This window comes from Mastigoproctus giganteus, chromosome 2, assembly GCF_048544385.1.
Source record: "Mastigoproctus giganteus isolate SK-2022 chromosome 2, ASM4854438v1, whole genome shotgun sequence".
Lineage (NCBI taxonomy): Eukaryota > Metazoa > Arthropoda > Arachnida > Uropygi > Thelyphonidae > Mastigoproctus > Mastigoproctus giganteus.
In genome coordinates this window covers 210,000,247-210,027,317 of record NC_143576.1, presented here as the reverse complement: position 1 = coordinate 210,027,317, position 27,071 = coordinate 210,000,247, and the positions used below count along the sequence as shown (strand labels likewise).

The 27,071-nt window shown below is 39.3% G+C and overlaps 1 protein-coding gene across 1 annotated transcript in view; it reads right to left on the bottom strand.

The window, feature by feature from the left end:
- Positions 1-403: 403 nt before the first annotated feature.
- The window catches only part of LOC150090024 (uncharacterized), a 98,919-nt gene continuing 72,251 nt past the window's right edge, over positions 404-27,071 (bottom strand). The window contains exons 4-6 of the mRNA XM_090368940.1: positions 15,463-15,938; positions 9,741-10,553; positions 404-1,748 (exon numbers count right to left, since the gene is read on the bottom strand). Of these exons, the coding sequence (XP_090225066.1) occupies positions 1,615-1,748; positions 9,741-10,553; positions 15,463-15,938 (1,423 nt within the window). The 3' untranslated portion in view covers positions 404-1,614. The remainder of the gene's footprint in view (positions 1,749-9,740; positions 10,554-15,462; positions 15,939-27,071) is intronic.

The window sequence follows — 27,071 nt, the reverse complement described above, 5'->3', positions numbered from 1 at the left end:
GAGTCCTTTAGGACATATTGCAGATTGTGCAAATTAATAATACAAAGATGATTTCCTTTTAATTTTTACACATGACATATTGGTTATAACTTACTAGCACATTCCACATCCATAAACAGCAAAGGGATTCGAAACTATTAGAGCTGCTGGATACATGTGAAAGATATCAACCATCTTTCCACTTTGCATTGGCAAGTAGATCATTGTTCAAACGCTAAGCATAAACCGATTAGCCGAAGATAAGAAACATATGAACTGGTGATATGTGAGGTAGATAAAAACACACAGCAACGTATACATTACAGAAGTTAAGTAGGCTTTTAAATTGGATTTGGTTAATTAAGTTTCCAAAAATACATACACCTTGGTACTATTTCTAAATGATTGTGATGAAGACACGGGTTCAGTTTCCAAAAAACAAAAAGAAACTCTGATATTCTCCACCTCTCATCGAATATCCAATGAGTCCAAAAGATTTTACAGCGACTTCAGTCTCTCTAGATGATCGAATATAACTCAAAGAACTCAAACTAATCTGGAAACCGAAAAAGGTGATGATGGTGGGTAGGAATTTATACATTCTATTCTTAAAAATGATTTAAAAGTCGTATTTACAATACAGATTTTCTATTAAAATGGCTGCAGATGTATGAAGTCTGTAACTGTTATCTGCACACACAAATAATAGGATTCAAAGGGCTTGGTATAAACATTTTCAAGGATTGTTTAAGGACTCGAAATAATACTATTTGTAACCATAAGATCTAACAACAGTAGCGGAAACTGCTGCAGAAATCGCAAAAAAAGAAAAAAATTCTTTCACCGATATTTCTTTTCTATTATTTGCTGGATACCAAACGAAATCTTGCTATCCCATAATTCATCAGTCTCAGCTCACCGAATACTGGAGCATATACTTGTAGGATATATTGCATAATGTGGTGTACACTACTGGATAGTTTAATAATCTGACATTACTATGGAAGGAGAAGAAAAAGAGACATTTTTTAAAGACTCATACACGAAGGATTGCAAATATTTTGCAATGAAAATAAACACAAGGACCAGCCTTCGAATTGATGCTCTAGATGGTCCTAATGGTAGCTGGATGTTAATAACGACCGGAAAACAGGTGGGACATTATATCCAATGTCACAAGATCATTATAAAGAGAAAATAAATGGTGCCACCTGTCGATTATTAATCTGGATATTATTGGAGATATTAATCTGTATATTGCTCAATTACAATAGTTTTCCTGGTTTCTCGAATACACTTTAAAGACATTAAAATTCCTTCAGATGAAGCTGTAAGACAGTCTCGGTAGATATCGTCTTTCACTGAAATTTTGATACTGTTACATCGTACTGAAGTAACCCACCAATCAGTTTATTCTTATTTGCTGTCCTGCAGCAATTATAGCAGCACCAATGGAGGCAAGAGAACAAGCTCCTCAAACACAACCCTCCACGTACAGTTCATCTGTCCCGGTGAACACTGCCTCCCAGCCTCCCGTCCCTAACACACACACACACACGTACATAATAATGCTGTGATCTCTTCTTTGTAGTCCAAAGGGTGTCCAGATCAAACACGATACGTTGGCTTCACCACCTACTGGATCTGCGTGGCTCTGTAATGTGCATGGGAAGAATAGTCTTCAGCCAGACATTCTGATCGATATGATGATGCCGAGCGACTCAGACTTGGGATATGATTCATCTGGTAGAGTCCACTTGTCTTAGCCACTGTTAAAGAGAAAAGAAAATAATTAGCAAGCTGTATTTAACATCAGTGAAAAATACTATATTTGAACTCCTTAACAAATAAGTCTTTCTCTTTTTTCTTCTATATAACTGCTTTACGCGGGGCGTTTGAAAAGTTCGTGGCTTGAGTATGAAAGGTTGATCTTAGAAGTATGGTAACATGTTATTTTTCAACGTAGTCCCCTTTGGAGTTAATACACTTTTACCACCGATGCTGCAGTGCATTGATTCCAGCTCCGAAGAAAGTTTTCTCTTGGGCCTCCAGGAATGCATCCACTGCAGCAATGACGTCACTGTTGGTGGGAAAATGGATGCCAGCCAGGTATTTTTTCAAATTAAGAAATAGGTGAAAATTCGATTATGCTAGATCTGGTGAATATCGGGGATGGTCCAAGATTTCGAAGCCGCATTCATGCAGCCCAGCCATGGCAATGACAGACTTGTGAGCAAGCGCGTTGGCCTGGTGGAACAAGACTCCTTTGCTGAGTTTTCTTGGGCGTTTGTCTTTGATGTTTTCACGCAAATGACTCACAAGGTCTGCGAAATATGCCCCTGTGACTGTCTGGCCTTTCTGAAGGTAAGCCAGTAGCAACACTCCATCAGCATCTCAAAAAACCGATGCCATCACCTTGCCAGCACAAGGACTCGGCTTTCTTTGGAGGGGGAAGAAGAGCTGTGTTTCCACTGTTTGGACTGCTCCTCTATTTTCTCCTGAAAGTGATGGACTCACGTCTCATTAATGGTCGCAAACCTAGCAAGGAAATTTGCTGGATCTGATTGAAAACTATGCAAATATTCAGTTGTCTTGACAACTCTTGTGCGTTTTTGATCTGCTGTCAATAACTTTTGGACTCATCACCATGAAATCTTTTTCATAGCGAGAACCTCTGTTATTATGTGGTATAAACGTTCAGATGAGATGCCCAAGACGCTGGCAACGTATCGAACTGTTGAGCGTCAATTGCTGTTAGTTATTTTTTTCCAAAATATTGGATGACTGCACAGGGACTGATTTTGCCCATCTTTCCTCATTCACTCAACTCTGTTGGCTTCAGGACTCGTGATTAATAAAAAAGACGTTATTATTGAAACTGCATGAAGCTTGGTGGATTACCATTTGAAGTGTTAAATAATAGAGATTTTAACACTGTGCTACTACTCTTTTATACTCAGGCGACGAACTTTTCAAACATCCCCCATACTTATTTACTGATTAATAAACAAATAGTGTTAATTTACTCGCAAACATCTAAACGAGTCTGAAAAACACTCTGCGAAGTCAGGTTACTGACCTAAAAATATTCTTGGCACTTCTGAGCATAAAGAGTTCCTTGAGGAAAAAACTCCAGTTAAAATATTGACTGGATAGCGCAACCAAGATCTTACTACTTGCAGGACTGTTATCCAGTGGTTTTATTATCCTCTGTAGGATAAAGAGAAAGCGATCTTAGGGGATCACCATATCCGGTGTTTATTACCCATAATAAGCTTTGTGTTTACAGGACTATTGAGAACTAAATTACAGTACACATATGAGGTTTCCAAGGTATTTTGATGGGAATATTTTTATTTCGAATCTCCATCTTAAAGCAAGAAGACGGGGGCCACTCAAATTATGAATGGCACCAAGTTTATATCTCTTGTGTTTCCAGTCCAACATACATCAAGTTTATAATGCAAAGAGAATCCAAGAGTAATTTGGAGAGCATGGAATGGCGAGCAGTTTTATTTCGATACACCATCTTGAAAGAAGTAACCATCTTTAATCACCACGATGGGAAAAGGTACATTTTTTAGCAATAACTGTTTGATCAGAGGTGCCAAGAATATTTATTGTGGATAAATAAACAAATAAACATAAACGAATTATGGAACACAAAAAGATGGGACAAAGTTTTGCAGGATACGTCAGTACCCACATCCAACGCTGGATGCAGTTACTGACACCCTTTCAGTCAGTTCTGAAGACAGAAATAGAACCTACTCAGATCTTTAAAAACAAGAGGGACGCTGAATAAACTTCCAGAGGGCCAACCGGCAGTTCCTAGACCATGATCTTCCAATTTGATAAACAGTTTCTAGCCACTATACTGGACTATACTAATAGCTACCCACCGATTCTCCTCTGGGTGATTTGATTCACCATCTATCGAACGAGTACTTCACTTTTCCCGACGTTAGCGCAGGTAATGGACGATGCTATAAAGGTACATTCATAGCTGCTGCTCCATTTCATTGCCAACTTTGAGTGAGAAGAGGGTGTGCCTAAACTTCCACCGAGGATGACAAATGACTCGAAGGCCAGTAACTGTTCACCGGGAAGATGTCGTTAATCTTGCGGAGGATTTGGTTCGATGGAAGAGGGGTGTGTAAACGAGGGAATTGACGAATTGACCGAAAAGTAAAAGTGATCATATTGGTCAGGATCTTCGGGACATCTCGGACTGCAATCTTGTAATTCTTTGAAACATTTTAAGGCTGATAAAACTTAGATTTGTGAATATAACCAAGAAATTAAACGCCAAAGTTCTCGCTGGAAAGACTCAATATCACAGATTCGAAAGAAAGACTTAAAAAGTATAATAATATATTGTGTTTAAAGTCCAAAGCTTTGGTTCAGACTGTATATATGAGAATATAGCATTACGTCTTTGAGCCACTTCCAGTTCCTTAACGAAAAATTTTAAAATTAATCCAGCCTTCTAGTACGATTTAAGTTCTCTCTTCCAGGAGATTGAAAGTTAATTTCTTTTGAAGACTGAAATTTAGTGGTGTATTGTATTCTCCAAAAAAGTTTATTTCTATATCGTACCGTCCATAAGATTTAATAATTTAGTTTCAAAAAATTGAAGTTGTTCAAAAAGACCATTGATCAACTGCACTATATTACCAACGGTAATCGGATAATACAATATTTAATAATGTATCGACTCACCTTTAACCTTAATTACCGCCTTAATTATGCAACTCTATAATGATTAAGGGTTGGTAATTGCACCAATTACGTGCAAACATAGATGAATTGTTGAAATGGCTTTGGGAACTTTTCAGAAAAGCGACCGGTCTTTGGTTTGCCAAGAGAAATGTTGAATCTTTCTCTCTGACTTTTAGGACGAAGTCATCTATAATTGAAATTACGATGCATGGCTATGTCAGGATGCAGGGTCATCAGAGAGAATACTAGGGGTTATGGTACTGAGTCCCATCATGGTGTTTATAACAAAGTTTGGATGATAAATCTTTTCCTGTCTCGGAAAAATCAATCGTGTCGTGGAAGTGACTTTCTGTATTAATGCTACGTTGTGGAGTATAAAAGGAAATGCGGAGGAAATTATCTCGAATCTAAAAGTCAAGTTTGAACCGAGAGGGAGAAAAAAAAAATGTACAAACATCCGACTGTGTCATGTCAGCTCTCTACCCGTATCTGTGTTCCCATGCGGCATATGCCAGCAAAGAATTTAACCTTTCTTTATCGACCGCTATCGTTTTAATGCTACCCCCGACATTGCATTATGATTAAGTGCACCCAACGAGTGGAATCTACGATTGGGTGGTATAGTGTCAGGGTTCGATAGTGTTATCGTATCTCGGTGATAGGGTGAACCAATCAGTGAAAAGACATACAGCTGCGCCCTGAAATTAGAAGCCATTGGCTCTCGTCTCTCTCCCTGAAAGAAAATGAACCGACATTACTTGCCCTAACGATATGTGATAAGACGTGATGCATGTTACAAAAGAAGGAAGTCCACAGATTTCGTACTTCGACCTCCGTCACGAGTTAACAGGCCTGCGCCAATTGATAATCACCTGGAACCAACAGGGGCATACTAATGGCTTCCACAGCGAGCGCGTGTGTGTGTTATAATTTGAGATGTCAATGAGAAGAGAATCGAAGACTCAAATGTATTGAAATGATAGCAAAAAGACGTACAAAATGATTCGCGAGACTTTTTTTATTATAGCGACGCCTAACGTCTCGCCACCTAACTAATTTATGAATTCTTAAAGTTTTGCTAATATATAATTTCGGGTATTATAATAAGTTTTGATTGTCATTGGGTGTTTTATCTTGATTTATGTTTTTTGTCAATTATTTTCATTTCTAATTTGAAATATTTTAGGTTGTTTTATAAAATACATTAAGAATGGAGCCATAGTAATTGCGATAATGTAAGCCGGCCCAAAAAACGTCAAATAATTTAATAAAATATAAAATAATACAAATATGTTATTTTAAATACAAAATAGAATGCAATATATTGATAAAATACCACTGCAGCACCACCGATGATAGACTGGAAGAGGCTAGACCTGTAATCCCCGAGTATATTTAAACAATGAAGGAGTCTCGGGTTGGAGGAGCCAAGGGCAGGTTGTGTTTTGTTTTTGTCCAAATTACATTGTCTCTTGTAAATTGCAGGTGTTATTCGATCAGGTTGCAGGTTTCTGGATGAAAAACCCGAGTTTCCATGTGAAAAGCAATGCAACCCTCACCAGAAACGAAAGGATTGAGGCCTTTTTCATACGGTATGGAAGGACAGCTTCTTTCTTTCTTTATTCTTTCTTTCAGCAAGAATGGAGAGAGATACTGAGCACCTCCGACAGGACAAAATCGAAGCCTAAGAAAAATAATTCATTTCAGCCAACGCTTGTTAAGGAAATTATGATTCTTCATTATTGCTGTTCAGAATGGAATCTACAATGCAGAATCCCAAAAAAACTTCTTATAATACCGAACGAACCAACAACTAAATAAAATATTTTAACCGGTTGATTCCAAAACCTTACATGCTTCATACATCGCAATTTCAAACACCAAAATATAATTCTTCCAATTATTAAAATAGTCCTGGAAATGTTTGAATGTCGCAAATCATTCAAATGAGGGTTGCGAACGAGTGAAAAACGAAGCTCATTAAACAAGACCAGCAATTGCAGCAATCGCGAGTTAATAAGAGGGAGTGAATTAGCGTTGAAACTTAAAATCGGTGTTGGTAAATGTGTCATATCCACTTGAAATTCAGTAAAGTCAGAGCAGGAGTGAGCATTAAACTGCTTCTCTCTAATCATGACTTTAAACGAGTCGTTCTGGTTTTGATACTCACACACAGGTGCATAAATTACGTGAATATATATTCCTCTTGATAATTCTTTTAAGGTATTACACTGTTCCAAACTGAAGCGCCGTAGAGTTTAACCTTGAATTCTGTTGTCATGATGGAATTTCGTAATGACCTCGACCTTTCTACGTTCCGTTTGGTCCTTTCAGGGTCAAGAAAAGTGAAGACCTCTCCACAAACTCCACTTCATTTCTCCGGCTAAGCAAACTCCAGGTGTTATCACCTGTGCTGATGACGTTTAAAGAGCTTTCATCATCCAGAAGGAGATGCTTGGCAACTTTCTCTGCTTTCGAACCCAAGTGACCTAGAAATTAGTCTTTTAGCGTATCAAACACAGGGATCAGAGACTTTCAACTTTTCCTGGATGAAGACAGAGCATACTATAAAACACATTATCAGCATTTTAATCTTAATCGAAAATGGAATCTCCAATCTCTTCGCCCTCGCGGTTAGCAAAGCGGGTACGAACACCGTTCTTCCACAGAGTGTGGAAATAGGTGTGAATTCGAATCCCATCTTGACGAAGTTACAACTTTTATCGGCTTTTTTGACAATGTAGCCAAGTTACTTGGTCTCAGGAGAAAGTTGGTAGTTTAATCTACCGGAAACTTAGGTTTTTCGTCCAGCAGCCAGACAAATCCCTCAGCTGGAAGAAAAATGCCCCACACAATATACGTCCTAACACAGAGGCGGATTTAACGGCGGGCGCACCGGGCGCGCGCCCTGGGCCCCGACTTCTGAAGGGCCCACGCAAAACCCCAACTTTATACGCAAAACCCATTAGTTGAACATATTAGTTCAACTAATTTGTTGATTTTTTTTTTTTTTTTTTTTTGATTTGGTAGTTGTTGGCGCATCGGCTTCTGTGGCCATATTGCACCTCCCAAGGTTTTTGCAGTACTTTGATGCAAGCCCGAGGCGGGAATCGAACCCGCGACCTTTGGGTTGCCGGGCATAATTTGTTGAACTAATATGTTCAACTATTAGTTCAAAACTTTTTGATTTTTATTATGCTATTATTAATTATATTATACATATATTATATTCAAATTTTATTGGAAATAAAACATTAATAGTACATAATATTTTTTATTTATTTTAAAAAATGGTTAACATGTATTTTTATTTTCCCTGTCTCTCTCTTTTTTTTAAGGGGCCCAATATTTTCTTCTGCGCCCGGGGCCTCAACCGACCTTAATCCGCTACTGTCCTAACACCTCATAACTTTAGTTGCTTTGGCGTTAAACACACACCACCGATCCCTTAGAGTTTGCCGAAAATATTCTCAGAAAAGATGCTCAGATCCCGAAAAGATTCTCAGAATGAACCAACAGATATTATAAGGTTCATCGACTTTTAATCAACTCAACAGAATCGGAAAGGGATTAAGAAAAGAACGTACAAGAAATGAATCTGTACGACCTCCCACCCCTATAAATAAAATTAATCATTTCATTTGGGTGAAGTTTAGCGAGAAATAAAAATGCCACTCACTTATAATAATTAAATTTTAATCTACATATCAAATAAACAATAACAGAACCTTACAACTTTATAAACAAAACCATTGCTTTGGAAATAAACGAACAAACAAAAAATCAATCATTTAAAATCAGAGATAAAATGTAAAAAAAAAAAATATCGACTCCTTCTACGCTACTCGCAACCCCCAAGAGGGTTACGATCAACAGTTTGACAACCCCTTGGATAAACTAAACAAAAAAAAAAAAAAATGAATGTTAAAAATAATATGACAATCGATAAAATCAGCAAAGTTAATAAAAAAAAGACCGAGATTATATTTGTCCAATGGATGGCGCAAGTAATTCAATGGACGAATGGCACCTCAACTTTCTGTAGATCATTTATACCTCCGCGCTACCCTCTACAATATTTGAATAATCGATACCTATTCGTTAATGTCCGGATACTTTTGGTAAGATGGTATATAATTTAATAAATCTTTATTGAAATGCAATAACACGACCGATGGCCAAGGGTTTTATATCAAAAAAAAGACAGAGACGGTGGTGGTGGGGGGATCTTGATGGACTGTTTCTGCAAATGATAGCCGATTGTCGCTCTTGAAGCGAACATGATAAATGGTTACGCAAATTTATTTGTTTACATCTTGAACGTTGTCTGACAATGTCTATAGAACACAGTTAAGTCGCATTGATTGTAACGGTGAGTCACCAGTCCGTATTTGAACCATGAACTTTAGAAACATCTATGGAATCTCTAGTGTCTGTCAGCTTAACGGTTCAAATTCCTCCCTTGTGATAGATACACAACTGACATTAACACTCGACCACAATCATCGGTCAGCATATTGAAAAGTTCAACCCATAAAAATAATTACGTTTTCAACTCTCTCGAAGCTGTAACTCAACATGGAATGAACAAAAAATCCAGAAAAATCGCTCGGAATTATTAGAATAGATTTATAATGGCTTCCTTTTTTTTTTGAAAAAGCTGGACACACAGTACATACAGAGTTGGAGAAGATCCTAGAGAAAGAATGGACTTGAAAAATCGATCGATAAGACAGAACTTGATTTAGACTAGTTAAAACACAGAACCTTTTCTAACCGAATTTAAGGGGGGGGGGGTTAAAATGTGGTAAATAAATCTACAGGTTAACCGAGCTCTCTCTTACTATAAGAAATATGCGCAGAGGGGTGGACAGAGGAGATCAACAGCTGGAAATAGACACGCGATGTATACATTGTGGATTTAGAATCGTTAAACGTGTTGATACAGTACAGAACTATCCCAGAAAAGTTTCAAATCAAATTAATATTTCAACTTTATACAAAAAGTCTAACGTAATCTTTATTGACATAACAATTACCTTGTGATGCTTGCAAATGTCCACTACTGCACACACCAGATGGCGCACTCTGTCCCAAATACAGGTGAGACGACTGGCCAGCAAAGTAGCCGGCCGTCACCGAAGAACTCAAATGTAAAGGTAAGGCTGTCGACACCTTCATATTAGGGGGAGTTTGTGGCGGTGTATCAGTCTGAGGGGGTATTGGACTTAGTCCGTGAACGCCACTGTACGAAGCGGAGCCAGCTGTGGTGGAAAACATATTGGTTGCCTGGGGTGGGGAGGCGAAAGTGGGGTAGGTCACGCTACCCACAAGGTGAGATATGGAGGTTGAGGGATTATTGACGTGGTATGAAGCGGGAGAGAACCACCCACAGTGATTCCCCAGAATCCCCCCGCTGCTACTTCGGCTGCTGCTGCCATTACTGCTGCTGCTATTGTCTCCGGCCATGAAGGCGACGTCGCCAAAAGACGCGGGAAGCGTTGACACAGTCGGGGGACTTTTGCTGGTCGCCGTGTCGGCCAGTGACCAGATCTTCGGTTTGGATCCAGTGGTCAGATGATCCGGACACTCGCTGCCATTGCCCGGAGAGTTTTTGTTGTCCAGGGACACGCTAGGCGAACGAATCAGCGAATGGATGTCCGGCAGAGTAGGCGATGAACTGTCGGAAGGGGTGAAGTCCGCCACGCTGGCTAGAAGAGGGGACTGCTGCGGTTCGGATTCTTCGCACAGGTTGGAGGACACTCTGGCGAGGACGTCCGTCACAGGTGGAAAGTTGGCGGCGCCGTCCGTATGCCGATCGGGCGATGCAAATGGCACGTGATGACCTCTCTCTAGACAAAAAAAGAAAGAAAAAGAAAAAACAGTACAGTAAATGAGTTTTATGGGATGGTAATTAAGAGTTTAATTGCTTTTCTGTCCAAATCAAATGTTTAGGGGGGTCGAACCACCCACAATTCATAAAACGTCATTTGCATTTTTAATTTCCACTCGAATTCCGCTCTTTATTTGCGCGCAATAAAACAAAACAGAAAAACAAAGCTTCCCCAGAAGAAGCAGTCGCATCCCGTACTGACAGGGTCTGTTATGTTAAAGAAGCACCGCTCATTTCTTTCTATCCGCAGTTTAATGTCGCCGTCTAATAATAAAGACAATTAGAGGCATAAAAAAATGCACGAGAATTTAATCCCTCCCCCTCCCCCGCCACCCATATGTCCATTGCAATGCTGCAATGGATGGCTGTAATGATGCTATGATAAGGAGAAGAAAAAAATTGTATTACTTAGTAATGGGATTATTTAAGCGGCAGATCTGAATTATTCATAGTTTTTTCCGTAGACTGCCGGCATACTAATTTCACCCCGAACATTCCCTTTAAAAGTTTTCATTTGCATTTATTAAGTGATGGCAGTTAGAGCGCTAAGTTTAAATTAAATGGAATATGCGCAGTGAGAGCCTTCAAATGGACTCGCAAAAATACGCGCTCAACCAAAACAATTACTTCAAAAATGCAACAACTAATGACGAAAATGCAAAGATGTAGTTCGAAAATACAACCAAAAACCGCACATTAAGGTAAATGTATCGATGTGATTGATTCCTTTTATTGTTTCTATAAAAATGATTTTTTTTCCCTTTTCAATAAGGTGGTTTTATCCGATATTAGACGTCAAAACAGTTTGTTTTCTGTAATATTGTTCGTGGTTATTTTTTTACAGTTAAAATGTTACATAAACATTTAAAAATCATTTTTTTCCTACCAAGATGGTTTCACCACATTGTTACAACGCTCTTGGAAAAAAAAAAGGCGAAATAATTTGCACCACATTGTTGTAACAAATTTTAAAATGTGAAATAATTTGCACCACATTGTTGTAACAAATTTTAAAATGTGAAATAGTTTGCACCACATTGTTGTAACACATTAAAAAAGTGAAATGATGTGCACCACATTGTTGTAACATTTGAAAAAAGCGAAATAATTTGCACCATTGTTGTAGTATTTGAAAAAGGTGAAATAATTGGCACCATTGTTGTAACATTTTAAGAACCGAAATAATTTGCACCATATTGTTGTAACATTTAAAAAAAGCGAAATAATAAAATAAAAATAAATAAATTTTCTGTTTACTCCAGGACGACCAAACGGTCAGAGGAGTTTTCGCCACACACATTGTTGTAACATTTGAAAAAAATGAAATGATGTGCACCACATTGTTTTAACATTTGAAAGAAAAAAAAAAAAAAACTGAAATGATGTGCACCACATTGTTGTAACATTTGAAAGAAAAAAAAACTGAAATGATGTGCACAACATTGTTGTAACATTTTAAAAAAGCGAAATAATTTTCGCCATTGTTGTAACTTTGAAAAAAGCGAAATAATTGGCACCACATTGTTGTAACATTTTAAGAAGTGAAATAATTTTCATCATATTGTTGTAACATTTTAAAAAGGCGAAATAATTTTCAACATATTGTTGAAATATGGTGAAAATTATTTCGAAATTTTTTTGTGGTGCGATATAATTTGCACCATATTGTTGTAACATTTTAAGAAACGAAATAATTTACACCATATATTGTAACATTTGAAAAAAAACGAAATAATTTTCACCATATTGTTGTAACATTTGAAAAAAGCGAAATAATTTTCATCATATTGTTGTAACATTTGAAAAAAGCGAAATAATTTTCATCATATTGTTGTAACATTTGAAAAAAGCGAAATAATTTTCAACGTATTGTTGAAATATGGTGAAAATTATTTCGAAATTTTTTTGTGGTGCGATATAATTTGCACCACATTGTTGTAACATTTTAAGAAACGAAATAATTTACACCATATATTGTAACATTTGAAAAAAACGAAATAATTTTCACCGCATTGTTGAAACACTTAACTGCGAAATAATTGTTCACAGTTAATTGTTACAGCAATCTGCTGCAACAATATTAGCAAAAGAAGTTTGAGTAATGTCTATTTCAAATCGAATTAATGGCGGTTTTTTAAACAGTGACAAGAAAATACCAGATCGACACGATTACTCAAATGCCAAATTTTGTTCTAATCCACGTAATTAAATATTTATTTATTTCCAGTATATTTTCCAAGGAACATTTAGTAAAATCCAGAATCTCAACTAAAGTCTTATTCCTTGTTTTCTTTCTAAAAGGAATTTGCAGTCTCAAAGTGTCATGACCATCGCAGCGACAACATATGTAGAAGGTAAGGTGTAGATACAGCCCACGCTGCGTTAACATATGCACAATGAAGACGCTAAGTCTTACATCCAGCAGGCTGTCCCAAACTAAAGCATTTGTTCCTAAGATTAATACCCAGGTTAAGTAATAAGAGTGGTATCTATGGTGGCTTCTCTCCTTAATTTACATGCAAATTGAACTAAAACCAGCTCCAAGGCTATAGTCATAGGGGCTCATTTGCCCGCCGTTCATGTACATTATGTCGGCGTCTTTTAATAAACGATTGGCACCTTGTAAAGATCGACTCGGCACACAAGTGATCTTTGTGTAAGCCTCCATGTGTTTGTAGTCGTCCTCCGAACTTCCACCCCCTTCCCCCGATTCCCTGCACATCGGAACTCCACCACAAATCGTGGTAAGTGGATGGGAGAACACAATGAGTTAAGGAACGTGCACATGTTTCGCAGTTCAACAGACCATTTTATAGAAAGCAATACAGCGGCTCCTTCCCCCCTGTTCTTATCCCTCCCCCCGCCTCCGTTACATCTGATCCTCATAAGTCCGACAGCGATGAGCAGATAAATTCCATTGGAAAATTAGATACCCTGTCAATAATGGACCGAAAGGTCTTAGAGTTGCCCGAAGTTTGTGATGGCCTACGTTGAGTAGATCTATTGATGGTGGAAGGGGTACATCAGACAAATAAATTTCCATATAGCGGACTCGGATAAAATGTCTCCTAAAATATGAAATCTTCAAACTTTTCTGTGGTAATGTTCATTTTTAGTTCATTTGAATGTGCTATTCAAATGAACGATCACTTGGAGTCAGAGGAGGAGTTTACAATATATACAAAGAACACAAGAACATTCCTGTATTTAGCACTCGTGGGCTAGAATCACGGTTGACCCAAACGCGTGCTTTTGACCACTCGGCTACTGCCCCGTGTCTTGTTGTCAGTCCTAGTGTAGTGAATAATTAGTTAAGTTATAGTTAACAAATAATTTCCAATTAAAATACGGTTATAGTCATTTTAATGATGTAGGCCGTGTTTACCCAAATAAGGGATATACTTATGTATCTCTGAACCCGGGCGTCATGGGAGGTGTCATCCCTGGGGAGAATAGAATAGACTTTTGCAGTCAATTTCTGCGTTTTTTTCTGGGGAATAATTCTACGGTTCTAACAAGCGTGGTTTAAAGATGATTATGGTTTTGCCACTTGTCACTCGTAAGGAGAAGTCTAGACTAAAGTCCCATCATAGACTGGAGGAATTTCTAAAGGCCCCCTTCAATAGGCGAACAAACATTTCCACAGACACGATACACAACGACTCAGTATGGTCTAAAGTCGCTGATGAGCATAAATCCAAGAGCAGAAACAACACAGGAAGCCCATTTCATCTGAATGGCTACGCAAGCAGAATCAAAACAAATATGAAATAATAGAGATCAAGTAGTATCCTCCAGAGATGCACAGTGAGGGTGCTCTTTGGAAATGTGGTATCGTTGGATTAATTTTTCTGGACGATTTATATAACAGACTTCTGACTTCCAGGTTTGTCTGATTGTTTCGAGTGTAGATGGACCTAGGGTATCGTATTCACCAGATCTAGACCAGCGCAACTTCTTAACTGTTCACAGAAACAATTCACGCATCGTTCAAGAACAGAAGCAAGAAATTTTAAGACCTATAAATTACACGAAATTAAGAAACTCAAGCTGGAGTAATGGAACATTTCTAAAGAAAACTACAGAACGTTTTAGATACCGATGGTTGACAAGTGAAAATGTTTTCGAGTTGATTACCAGTCACTGAAGACTGCAGAGTTCAAAGACACCAAACATTGTTATATGTCAGTGTATTTCGGTACACATTTCACCAATGAAAAGACCATAGAAATATTCATCAATAAAAAGACCATAGAAATATTCATCAATAAAAAGACCATAGAAATATTCTAGACAGTCTTAAAAATTCGTAGTCAAGACCAAGATATCTCGCGAACCGAAACCAAAAAGAAAAGAAATATGTAACGTTTCCAATATCATGGATAAATGGCTATTTGGTTCATGTTTAAATGTATATTTGGTTTCAATAATGGCCGTCTCGTTCAACCCTACTGGATATTTCTACTCTTGGTATTCAGGTGCTATTGTTAGCAAACCCTTAAAGCTCTGCTTTAGCCACGGATGGTAAACGAACGAAAACTTTTTTCCATGCCAATTCAACTTGAACACAAGCAGACGTAAGCTTTAAAGTAGGCTTAAGTAGTTGGAATAAAATCAAACGAAGTTTACATGGCCTCGAGTAAAAAAAAAAAAAAAAAAAAAAAAAACCGTTGAGAGCTGAGCAGTCGCTCCTTATTGATCGTGTTAACTACCCTGCCGTGTAAGGGAAGTAGATTATCCTCGCTCAACACACGAAATTGTCTCTTCATCTTACGTCATTCGTTTCTTTCGCTCCCACAAATTTCATTTATCCACAAGTGCGGCCGAAACGGCCAACATTTATTTATCAGCCAATGGACACCACTTACCGGAGACGATATCTAAAGGCAGACTCTCCCCGTCGTCGTCCTCTTCGTCGCTCTCCCCATCGGCACCGCTATCGGCGACATCTCCGACGCTATTTTCGCCGGTCGCCCGATTACTCTCTGTTCGCTCCCCATTAAGGTTCACTTTGCCGTCGACAGGACGGTCGACACTGTCTCCAGTGTCGTCGTCTTTGTCACCCGCCGTCCCATCCTTGACGTCATCGAGCTCGTGATCGGCGTCAATCTTGTTCCGAGGTTCCCAAGTCATTTTGTTTTCCTTTTTAAGTCGTCTTCGGGCATTTGCGAACCACGTGGACACCTGGGTCAGGGTCATCTTGGTGATGATGGCCAGCATTATCTTCTCTCCTTTGGTTGGATAAGGGTTCTTACGGTGCTCGTTCAGCCAAGCCTTCAGTGTGCTCGTGGAATCTCTTGTGACATTCTTCCGGCGAGTTCCATTAAAGTCCAGACCGCCATACCTGAAAAAGGTCAAAAGGTCATCAGATTGTACAAAATAAAAGTCAGTACAAATGGGCTCGTACGATTACCATCTCTCTCTCTCTCTCTCTCTCTCTCTCTCTCTCTCTCTCTCTCTCTCTCTCTCTCTCTCTCTCTCTCAAGGTCAATAAATTTGTATCAAGATTTTATAGTGTGGTGATATTTGCAATCGCTCTAAGGGAGTTGAATCCACAATTTGGGAATTACCAGACTACGATATACGAGACTCTGTATGCAGGATATCCTACACTAGACAATTCTCCATTTGGTTCTTGTGGGCAAAGAGTTCATTACTTATTGCGCGATGCCTGTTTCTATTTAAACTAAAAGGACCTTAATAGTAAAAAGGTGGATCCATTAGAGTGCCTGTCAGCAGTAAAAGGTCGAGAATCGAAGTCTAAGAAGAAAAGTAGCCCCGTATGAAAGCTGAAACATCCAAAAAGATATTTTACACTTCATACAGAGGTGGCCCTGCATGAAGTCTAAGAACATACCGTACGAGTTGCAATTTGGACTTTACATTAGACTCAGAAGTTGACAGACGTCGATGGGTCAATAATCGTTTCAACTACTTCAGTCTTCAACAGACAACACTGAGTTAACAGAAAAGTACCAGGCCTGATCGGAAGATACTGCATAAGTTATTAGTATTAAAACCTGAAGAAGGCCGAAAATGTTGGCTAATGCAAAAATAAACTCTTGTGGTACATGCTGACAACACTGATCACATGCGATGCTCCGTCCCTTGACGTCTAATCAGAAACATCTCTCGTGAGGTTTCCATGTTGGAATAGTTGCTATATTCTTTTCCAACAGACTGGAAATACGGTTCGAATCCTGTCTAATGTGAAGGGCCCACTAAGGTCTTTTCAAGTTAAGTAATATATGTAAAGCTCTCTATGAATTCTTTAGAGGTTAATGGAAAAATCCATGAGACAAACATTCTCTAGCTGATGGAAATTATTTTCATGTTTTAGACGTAAAGAGTGAGACTATCTGTTAGACGAGATTGAGTATCTCAAAATAAGAGTTCATGACCTAGAGAAAAATTTAACTGGGGCTCGACAGAGATCCAAGTGTCTAATTTTATGCCAGACGATTCTCCCAAAGTTCAACCCCCAAGCTTCAATATTTCATTAGAATACTCTGGTTCTACGCGAGGTAGCCTTTCAGGGGGTTTCAACAGTAAGGGAAAACGGAATTACACTATATCCTGTAACAAAGCCAGATGGAACATAACTCAGGTATGTCTGCCAGATGCGAAAATTTATGGTGTGACTAACCAGCTATCAGACTTAGTGATCACATTAAATTTTCCATAGAGTGTAAATATGTGGCTAGGAAAGCACTTGGTGTTTTAGAAGAGGATGTACAGAAGAGGATGTCATTGTGATGAATTGCCTGTGGTTGAACAGAGAATTTCGTAAAGTTCAATGTTGAATTTGTATATTGACTTTTTGGACTAAAAAGGTATGGGAGATTAATAACTTTTTCCTTTGGTTTTTGGTAAATGCGTTCGCTTTCTTGCATCATTTAGTCTTTATATTATGAATACTAATATTAATTGAAAATAGAATATTGAGACGCTTCGCAGCCTTAGTTGGTTTGGCGCTTAATGTTTCTCCTCCCCCTCCTCCAATTCTCTCACAGTCCTACGTGGTGTGTTTAATTCCCTGGAAAAGACATCACACAAAAAGTCTGGGTTCATTGCAGGTGCAGAGTTTTCAACCCTGGTAAGATATTCGAAGTTTTTCATCCAGTTAAAACGCATATCAGTCCATACACTTACATCACTACAGAAGTAACACAACGCAGACCTGTATTTAATCCTTGTACCAGAGATTTTGTCGTTAGGTGTGATAGTAAAATAATAATAATGAAATTACTATTAGTAATAATCGACAACTTCCAAGAAGATTGGTAACACAGAATTCGCAGTATGGATTTGTTTAGTGGAGATCGTTTCTGACCAATCTCATTGGATACTATGATGCAGTAACAAAGGAACTGAATGCAAAAAATACTTTTGATATCATATTCTTGGATTTCAGAAAAGCTCTTCGTGCCGTTGTACGAGACTGCTGGGCAAATTGGAGCAGTATGGCATTAAGGGCAAGTTTCTACAGTGGATAAAGGGAGTGTTGAGCGGTAGAAGACAGAGAGTGGTTATTAATGGACTGCTCTTCATCGACTACTCTTATCAGCGGAGTCCCTCAGGGTTCAGTGCTGGGCACTTTACTGTTTTCAATATTTATTAACGATATTGATGAAGGTATATCAGGGTTAATGTCTAAGTTTGCAGATGACACGAAGATGGGTAGGGTGGCTAATGGCAGAAATCAGGGCATTCTACTACAAAAAGACCTAAAAAATTGAACAGATGGGCTGAGAAATTGTAATTGAGGTTTAACATTGGTAAATGCTGCATATGGACATCAGTTACACACCAATTCGATAGTACCACAATCAAAATGATGGTGGTTGTTGTAGAATTTTATTGGTGCAGCAGCAACTTAGGCCATATTGCACTTATATACACTGTGCTCCCACTTTATTAGGTACATCCCTGCTGTGCACACAAATGGTTTGTCCCACAACGTTGCAAGTCACATGACCGCAGTTGTGGATATAAATGCAGCAGAACAACTTTTCTAGTATCAGTTAAGCGTACAAACCGTAGCAAGAATGGGGGAAAGGAGTGATCTAACGGACTTCGTACGTGGCATGGTAGTAGGTGCAAGCCGTGCTGGACAAAGCATCTCTGAAACGGCAGTTCTCCTGAACTTTTCACGCACCACAGTTTCAAGGGTGTATCGAGAATGGTGCAACGAACAGAAAACATCCTCTCAACGGCACTCCTGTGGAAGAAAATCACTTTTTGATGAGAGAGGTCAGAGGAGGATGACTACAATTGTGCAAGCAAACAGACGGGCCACAATGTCGCACATCGCGTCAGAATACAACCTTGGTGCGCAGAACAAAATATCGCAACGGACCACTAGTCGCACTTTGTCGCGAATGGGCTACAACAGCCAACGGCCACATCGCTGGTGTTGCTGTGGGCACAGTAACACCAGCACTGGACTATCGAGGATTGGAAAACAATTGCTTGGGCTGACGAGTCGAAGTTCCTAGTGCATCATGTTGATGGAAGGCTCAGAATTTGGCAAAAACAACATGAATCCATGGACCCATCATGTCTGACGACTACTGTGCAATGTGGTGAGGGCAGTGTTATGGCGAGGAGAATGTTTTCTTGGCACACGTTGGGTCCATTGATACCCATAGATTCACGTTTGAATGCCACATCGTATCTAAACATCGTTGCTGACCAAGTGCATCCGTTCATGTTGACAGTTTATCCTTAGTCAGATGGTTACTTCCAGCAGGATAATGCGCCGGTGCACAAAGCCTGAATCAGTATGGAATGATTCCAGGAACATGACAATGACTTTTCTTTGCTGCAGTGGGCCGCTCAGATCTCAATCGTATTGGACATCTTTGAGATGAGCTGGAAAGTGCTGTTCGCTGCCGGCCTACACCTTCATCGAATCTCAAGGAACTGCGTGACACAGGTCTACATGGTAATCAATTCCTGTACAACGTTTTCAGCTTCTTGTTCAATCCATGCCTAGACGAATTCAGACTGTTTTAAAGGCTAAAGGAGGCTCAACCTGGTACTAGGTAGGTGTCCTAATAAAGTGGCAGCACAGTGTATATTATATCAATAAATTGTGTGTTCTACGGTCGATTTGCTAGTTGCTGGACGAAAAACCAGAGTTTCCAGAGACCGACTAACTCTGCCACGTTGTGAAAATGACCCATAAAAATTCCTCGAGCCTTTGACGGGATTTCAACTCAGGTCTTTTGTACCCGGTGTGGGGACGACGGTCATTATTATACCAAGTGTGGTGAGAGAGTGAAAGAGACCTAGGGGACACTCAGACATGGACTTCTGTGAGCAGTGCAAACAAAGACAGCCCATGAAGTTCTGTCAACGATATATAGGAATTTTTCCAACAGAGATAAGCAGGTGTTTATCCTGTTGTATAATGCAATGGTTTGACCACATCTCCAGTACTGCCTACATATTTTAGGAAGGATGTGGATCTGCGTAATGGATGCAGAGAAGAGCAACGAGATTAGTGAGGGGACCAAAAGGGTGCTCTTACCAGGAAAAGCCTCTTCAATTCTACAAATTGCAGCGACTGGAAAGTAGTCACCTGTGAGAAGGTCTGATTGAAGCGCTCAAGGCCCTGAATGGGTTTAGTAAACTAAATGCTGTTGGCCTCCCTACTCTTTGAGTGACACATGCAAGGAGCCAAATTTAAATTGAAGAATGATAGTTGAAGGATAGATGTGTGAAAATTTGCTTTCAATCAGAGAGTGATTGATTGTCGGAACAAACTTCCATCCGATATTGTGGAAGTGGATAGTTTAAATCAATTTAAGAAAGGATTAGACAAGTCGCTAGATGGGATGCCCAGTTCAAAGTTTAGAAGCCATTGGATTAAATGAATCATGGGTCGGAGCAGTTGCCACGAATAATCTTTATTGAAGTTAAATATAAAGGCAGGGGGAAGGAAATATTCCTTCAAAATCTTGCCAGTTATCGTACACAAACATCACACCAGTAGCCTAATAAGCTTCCTGTACGCTAAGGTAATAAAAAATTGCGGCAGACAGTTTGTTTTTCCTGGACAACCATACGACACTTTCACTTCCTATTCCAAACGACAACTCCATCGTCTGCCCGTTCCGTGAGTTAGTGCGTTACACCGCAGGAAGTTAGTTCGCGACCAATTCCGGGCATACACAAACAGCATCGAGAGCAACACTTTAAAATATTTAGTTTCTCACCTAAACCAGCGCATCCGTCATCCGTTAAGAGAGAGGGGGAACGGTGAAAGGTCCCTTTGATCCTTCACTACTCCGCTGTCACCCTTCTAAACGTCCGGGATTTTTTTTTTATATTTATTTTTTATTCCTCGCGCTAATATCACTCCCGTTATCTCACGTCATAATTCGCGCATATAAAAAAACACGTCCCTGCCGCTTGTTACGGCTATTTATGACCTCACAAAGCATCCCGACAGCGGGGTGTTTTGACAACTGCCGTCTGCCAACCTCTCATTAACCCCGACGCACCTTGAATGAGCGGAAAAGTGTAAACCTAGACGTCCGTTAGCGTTAGTTTGCCGCCAAACTTCGGCAAAATTAAAAGAAGGGGGCGGGAATTTCAAAACGCTCGTTTCGCGTTTATTATTGGTTCGAATTATCACTTACGTACCAGAAATGACGGCTTAGAATGCGTGCGTGGTTATCATTAAAAATAAAATAACCGGTTGGGTTTATGATCTGACCTCGGGGCCGGCTGTTAGCCGCATTTGTTTAAAAAGCAGACAATGCAAGGGGAGGCAGTGCCATGACAACGGTTAAAACAAAGAGACATCTTCATTGATAAAACTACTAACAGAGATATAAAAAGAATTCTATTGGAATGCGAATAGGATCAATAGTCGAAAATGTTTCCACCATTGATGCTATTCGCATTCAAATATCATTTTTCACAGAGTTTTTAACTCGGGGCCAAATATGAACAATAAGGAGGACAATTTACCCTCTTGGTCTCACGTTTCAATTAAAAGGGAGATCAGTTATCTTCAATTACAAAAAGTTACCAAACCCTACTATCGCGCAGTGGTTATAATCACCGTATGGAACGGTCTGAGTTCGAATCCCTTCAATGATGTGAAGAATATTTATAGGTTTCTGCATAATGGCTCAGTTAGTCGGGCGAGGGCTGCTTGGTTTTTTCTTCCAAGAAACTCGGATTCTTCTCGGACAGAAGAATACGCAATTATAAAGGCCATATTGCGCCATATATAATGGCTGTAAACTGAATATGTACTGTGGTCGGTTTGTCTGTTAGCTGGACGAAAAACTCGAGTTCCCGGGAGTAAAAACCAGCTATCCTTGCCTGAGACAGACCGACTCAGACATGTTGTGGAAAAGACCCATAAAAATTAGTCGAGTCATTGACATTATTCGGACTCAGGCTTTTTTTAAGCGGTGTGGTGACACTATATAGTGATCAGATGGTGGTCTCAGGATTTTCTAAAGGGTGGAGATAAAGTTTTGTTGAGGAAATCATTAAACTTTAATCATCACGTAGCAATTTAGAAAAACCACGTTGTTTTTATCATAAATGGGGGAACTGTAGCTCCCTTACCCCCTAACCTGTAACTCACCTTATTGTGCCGTCTCATAGTTTCTTTGGCGATTAACACATCCCTAAACACTCTAGCAATCTGTTCATGATGCACAGGCTGAAAAATTAGGAGAAAGCTCTTGACGCTGGACTTGAATTTCTTTAATTCATAATTTTCAAAAGGACGGTGCAGAAGACGATTGTGCCAGAGAACAGAAATAGAAGGAGTGAAAGAAGACAAAGAAAAGTTCATTTGATGTTTACTTTTATGTAGAAAATCCAAGCAACAGAAGTAGAGAATTTGTAAGGGAGTGGGTCATTCGTCAACATGGCAGCTCTTTTCTGGATAGAATCCAGGAGTTTATGACGGATATACGAACACCCCAAACATGAGGTGGAATATCACACTTTTGATCAGCATTCCACATCATTATTACTTGAACACCTGTGCGGATAGGATACAGAAGGTTGGTGTAATAAGTTCCAGCCATGCTGGTGTTCTTTTGAAGAATACCAGTGTGGGGACTTCATTCTTCATTCAGTTGGTGGAAGAAAAATAATCCTGGAAGCGATGTTGATTCGTTTATAACAAGAAAGGTTGGATATTAAAGTTATTCTAATCAAAAGATAAGACAAGAAGTTATTATTGAAGTCAACTAAGTTTGCACCACCTTTTCGGAGAATGACCTGTTGATCAGCATTTAATTAAGCAATCGGTGGTAAATATCTTCTGCTTCAAGAGGAGTGTTTCCTTCACAATGGGTTTCCTCAGCCTACAAGTTATTTTTGGTAGGAATTTTTTCACGCCATAAAGTGCGGTTCAAGGTGTCTTGGTCAGTTAAAACTCGAGCTGTCATGCACTCCCGTACCCCATCCAACTATGCCCTACTAGGTCTTCCCCTTCTCCTTCTTCCAGGAGGTATCCATTCCAGGATAGCCTTTGGATATCTGGTTTCTTGCATCCGTTTTACATGTCCATACCATGTTAAACGCTTTTCTTTGATAGTGTCAATAATATTCTTTTTCACTTCCATTTTATCTCTTATGTCTTCATTCCGTTTTCTGTCTCTTCTAGAAGTTCTCTCCAAAAATCAATGGATCAAAATCCATTGATTTTGATCAATGGTGATACAGAATGGTGATCAAAAATCAATACAGTATAGCCAAAAAGGATTGGCCACCTGTATGTACATTTATTAGTCTACTTCTGCATAATAGCTACCGACAAGGGTGATTCATTTCGATGGATATACTTAAGGAGACCATTTTGGCAGAACACCTGTGGAGCACTTGTACCCATAACTCACAGTCTCAGAAACCACTTCTTCGTCGCTAGAAAAGTGATTGCCAAGCAAAAGAGACTTTACGAATGGAAACTGGAAGAAATCTGAAAGGCCAAGGTCAGGAGAACATGACGGATGTAAAAGATTTTCAACGTTCACTGATGTTTCATCCAGCGACAGCATGTGAACTGCATTCAGACATGAGGTGGAATATCACACCTTTGATCAGCAATCCACATCATTATTACTTGAACATCTGTGCGCATAGGATACAGAAAGCTGGTGTAATAAGTTCTAGCCATGATGGTGTTCTTTTGAAGATAATTGGTTAGGATCGCAAACCAGAAAACCGACAGCATTACCTTTTCAGGAGATGCTTCTACCCATGACTTCATCGGAGGTGGTACTGAGAATATTTTCGCTCTCTTAAACATGTCTTGGTTTCCGTACAAAAAAGTGAATCCGGATCTCATCTGTATTCATCAGTCGGGTAAATAAGTCATTTTGGCCATTGTTGCTCATAGTGAAAAATTTCCCCAGACAAATTCTGCGTTTTATATCTCCAAGAAAGGTGATAACAAACAAGGGTCCATCGAACAGAAATCTTGCGCGTATTCAAGTAGTTTTTCAAGATGCTTTTCAGAACCAATAACTCGGTCCATCAATGAGCCGAGGAAAGTTCATGGGTTTTTCATATCGTGACTCGGTCAGTCAGTATCAGGCGAGGCAGAAGTAGAGTTTTTTCGTCCAGCAAACAGATAAACCTACCAGAAGACCATTGCAATTTATAGACATAATAAAATTGAGTGTATTTTTTTCCCTTACGCACCATGTGGGAAAACAGACCTGGACTGGAATATCATTTTGATGAGAGAAACTTTTATCAGCTTTTCACACCGTGACCGGGTTAGGCCCCGCCCCGTAGGTAGCACAGTTGGTAGAATCACCGTCCTCCCCACACCGGGTAAAATCAACGTGAGTTCGACTCCCGTCGATGTCGTGAAAATTTTTATGTGCCTTTTTGACAACGTGGCTGAGTTAGTCGGTCTCAGGCTAGGTTACCGTGGTTTTTCATCCCGCAAAATATGGGTTTCCGTCCAGCAAACAGAAAATCGACCAAAAACAACACGCAATTTATAGACAGTATATACGAAGCAATATGGCCTTAGTCGCTGTTGCTTCTAAAACCATACTATAACAACAACCGAGTTAATCGGTCTCAGACGGGGTATATGGTTTTTCCTCCCAGAATACTGGATTTTTCATCCAGCAAGCAAGACATAGAATATATGCACGCCGTTTGTTGATACGATATGCTGTTGTCTCATGGTCTAAGGTTACTCGCCTTAAACTCCAAAAAAGCCAATCTATATCAGCTCAAAGACTTAAAGGAAACTGGAAGACCAAGCGAAACGCAAGATCTTTTAGGAGTGGTGGAGAATTTTACGATTAAATTTCATTATCTAATTATGGGTCCATTAAGCTTATCATGATATAAAATTAAATTGGATTGACCTGCTAAGGTGATTACAATCACTGAATAGTCTGTAATCTAGAAAGTACAATTACAGATCATAAAATCAGAATAGAGAACGTCATGATGAATTTTATTTAAAATCGGGAGATCAAGCCTTCGTAAAACTGTTAGCTAAAAGGATGACGTTAGACTTATTTGTAAAGGAGTTTTTCTCATCACAAGACACTCCAATTCGTAGTTCAAATAATCCCACGACATCGAAGATTGGTACCAGGAAAGAAATCAGAATGCAGGTCCCAATCGCTATCGTTAAACCCCAGGGCAATTTTGGAAAGGAAACACTGCCAGATATAAAAAAAAAAAAGAATCCACATCCAAGACTTGGGTTCTGAGTCTGGGTGCAAAGGTAACGCCTTCGTTACCTTTGCTAAGTATGAAAAGACGCACACTTGTCTAGATACGAGTTCTCACATCAGCGAAAGCCGATTCTATCTCATCCCTTGTCAAGCCACCACATTCCAGCTGTCATTCGCACCGCCACTTTAAAAAGGTAGGTGGATGCTTTCACCCGTTGCAAATATATTCGCAGAGTGACGAAATGGAACGTGCTATTCGTTGACAGCTGTCGCCTAGCAACTCGTATCCACTACGAACTGTTGTAATATCTCACTTGCTTGGAATGTGGGGGGAAGGAGGGAGGAAAGTACAAGCAACAAGTTGACAAGGTCACGTGAGAGTGGTCAACATACTCGCACTTAATATTCCCAACGAATCTGCTGGTAGTCTGGTAATAAGGTCGTATTTTGGAACTGATAAGACAAAACAAGGCTTCCACTATTCACTTCAGATAGAATCCATCAGATAACATCTTACGGATCCCACCTGCGTTTCAGATGAGTTTGTGGTCTGTGCTTCCAAGATTGTCCAAACAAAGCCATAGTTTAGACGTTCTTTGAAGCTGTTTGATTCCATAAAGTAGAATGAACTGGTTTCATTGCGAAACATGGCATACTAAGAAACTGTCTTGCTTTGTCTCATGGAACCATTACGGTTGATAGCAAATTTTAAGCTTTTGATGTTTTTTCATCCGAAAATATGGCATATTCCATGGATTTTGATGAGCTGAATCGAAATTTGAAGTCAGATATCTCGTGACAACCATGGATTTAGAGAAGAATGCAAATTACACGTATCGAAATTTTAATGAGATTTTAAGAAGCATTACGAAAAATTTAATAAAGTAGTTTTTTTTTTTGTTTGCTTTTTCTTTTGTAATTATCTGCTGCTGTAGGGTTTTAGACGACTTAGACCATATTGCGAAATACATAATACTTCTATAAATTGCGTGTGTTCTGTGGTCGATTTGCTGTTTGGTGAAAGACCAGAGTTTACGGGAGAAAAAACCTGTCCCTCTCCTGAGACCCACTAACCCATGGTCGTTGTGAAAAATGCCCACTGACGTGATTCGAACCCAGTCCTTTTGCAACTGACGTGGAGAGGACGGTGCGTATATCCACTGTGCTACTGGCGAGGGATTTCTAATGATCAGGAGCCTGTCTGATCAGTGCCCAGCAATAGTCTGGCACCCATGGTCTTCCATCTTCTTTGATAATGGTTCACCATAGTAGCAATATCTTGATGAAAACGTTTACCATCTTCATCGCTAATGGGTCCAAGGGAAAAAGTCTAGGTAGGAATGAGGAAGTGTATTTTTAGCGAGATTTTGGTAGACTTGTAATAAATTTTCAATTAGGATTTTATAGTTCTCCATTCTGTTGTCCAAAAATGTTGAAGAATATCCGAGCTGCAGAAGAAATGATAGAAGAAGAAATAATAAGATGAAATATGTGTTACTAAACCTTCCAGCCAAGAGCACCTTTCTCAGATACTCAATATGAAATAAAATAGTATTACCAATAGTTAGGACTACTATCTATTCTTCGACTAGATAGCAGGCCTAACTATGGGTAATGCTGGAAGATGGATGGAAAAGATGCATTTCCGCATCTTTTCCATCCGTCTATCCTCTCTGCGACTCTCTCCAAATTAAATATTTAACGCTACCAACCCCACCATAAGGTAATAAGGTATTCAGACTTGCTGAGAGAGGTTACGCAAAGGCGCTAATTAGACTCGAACTTCC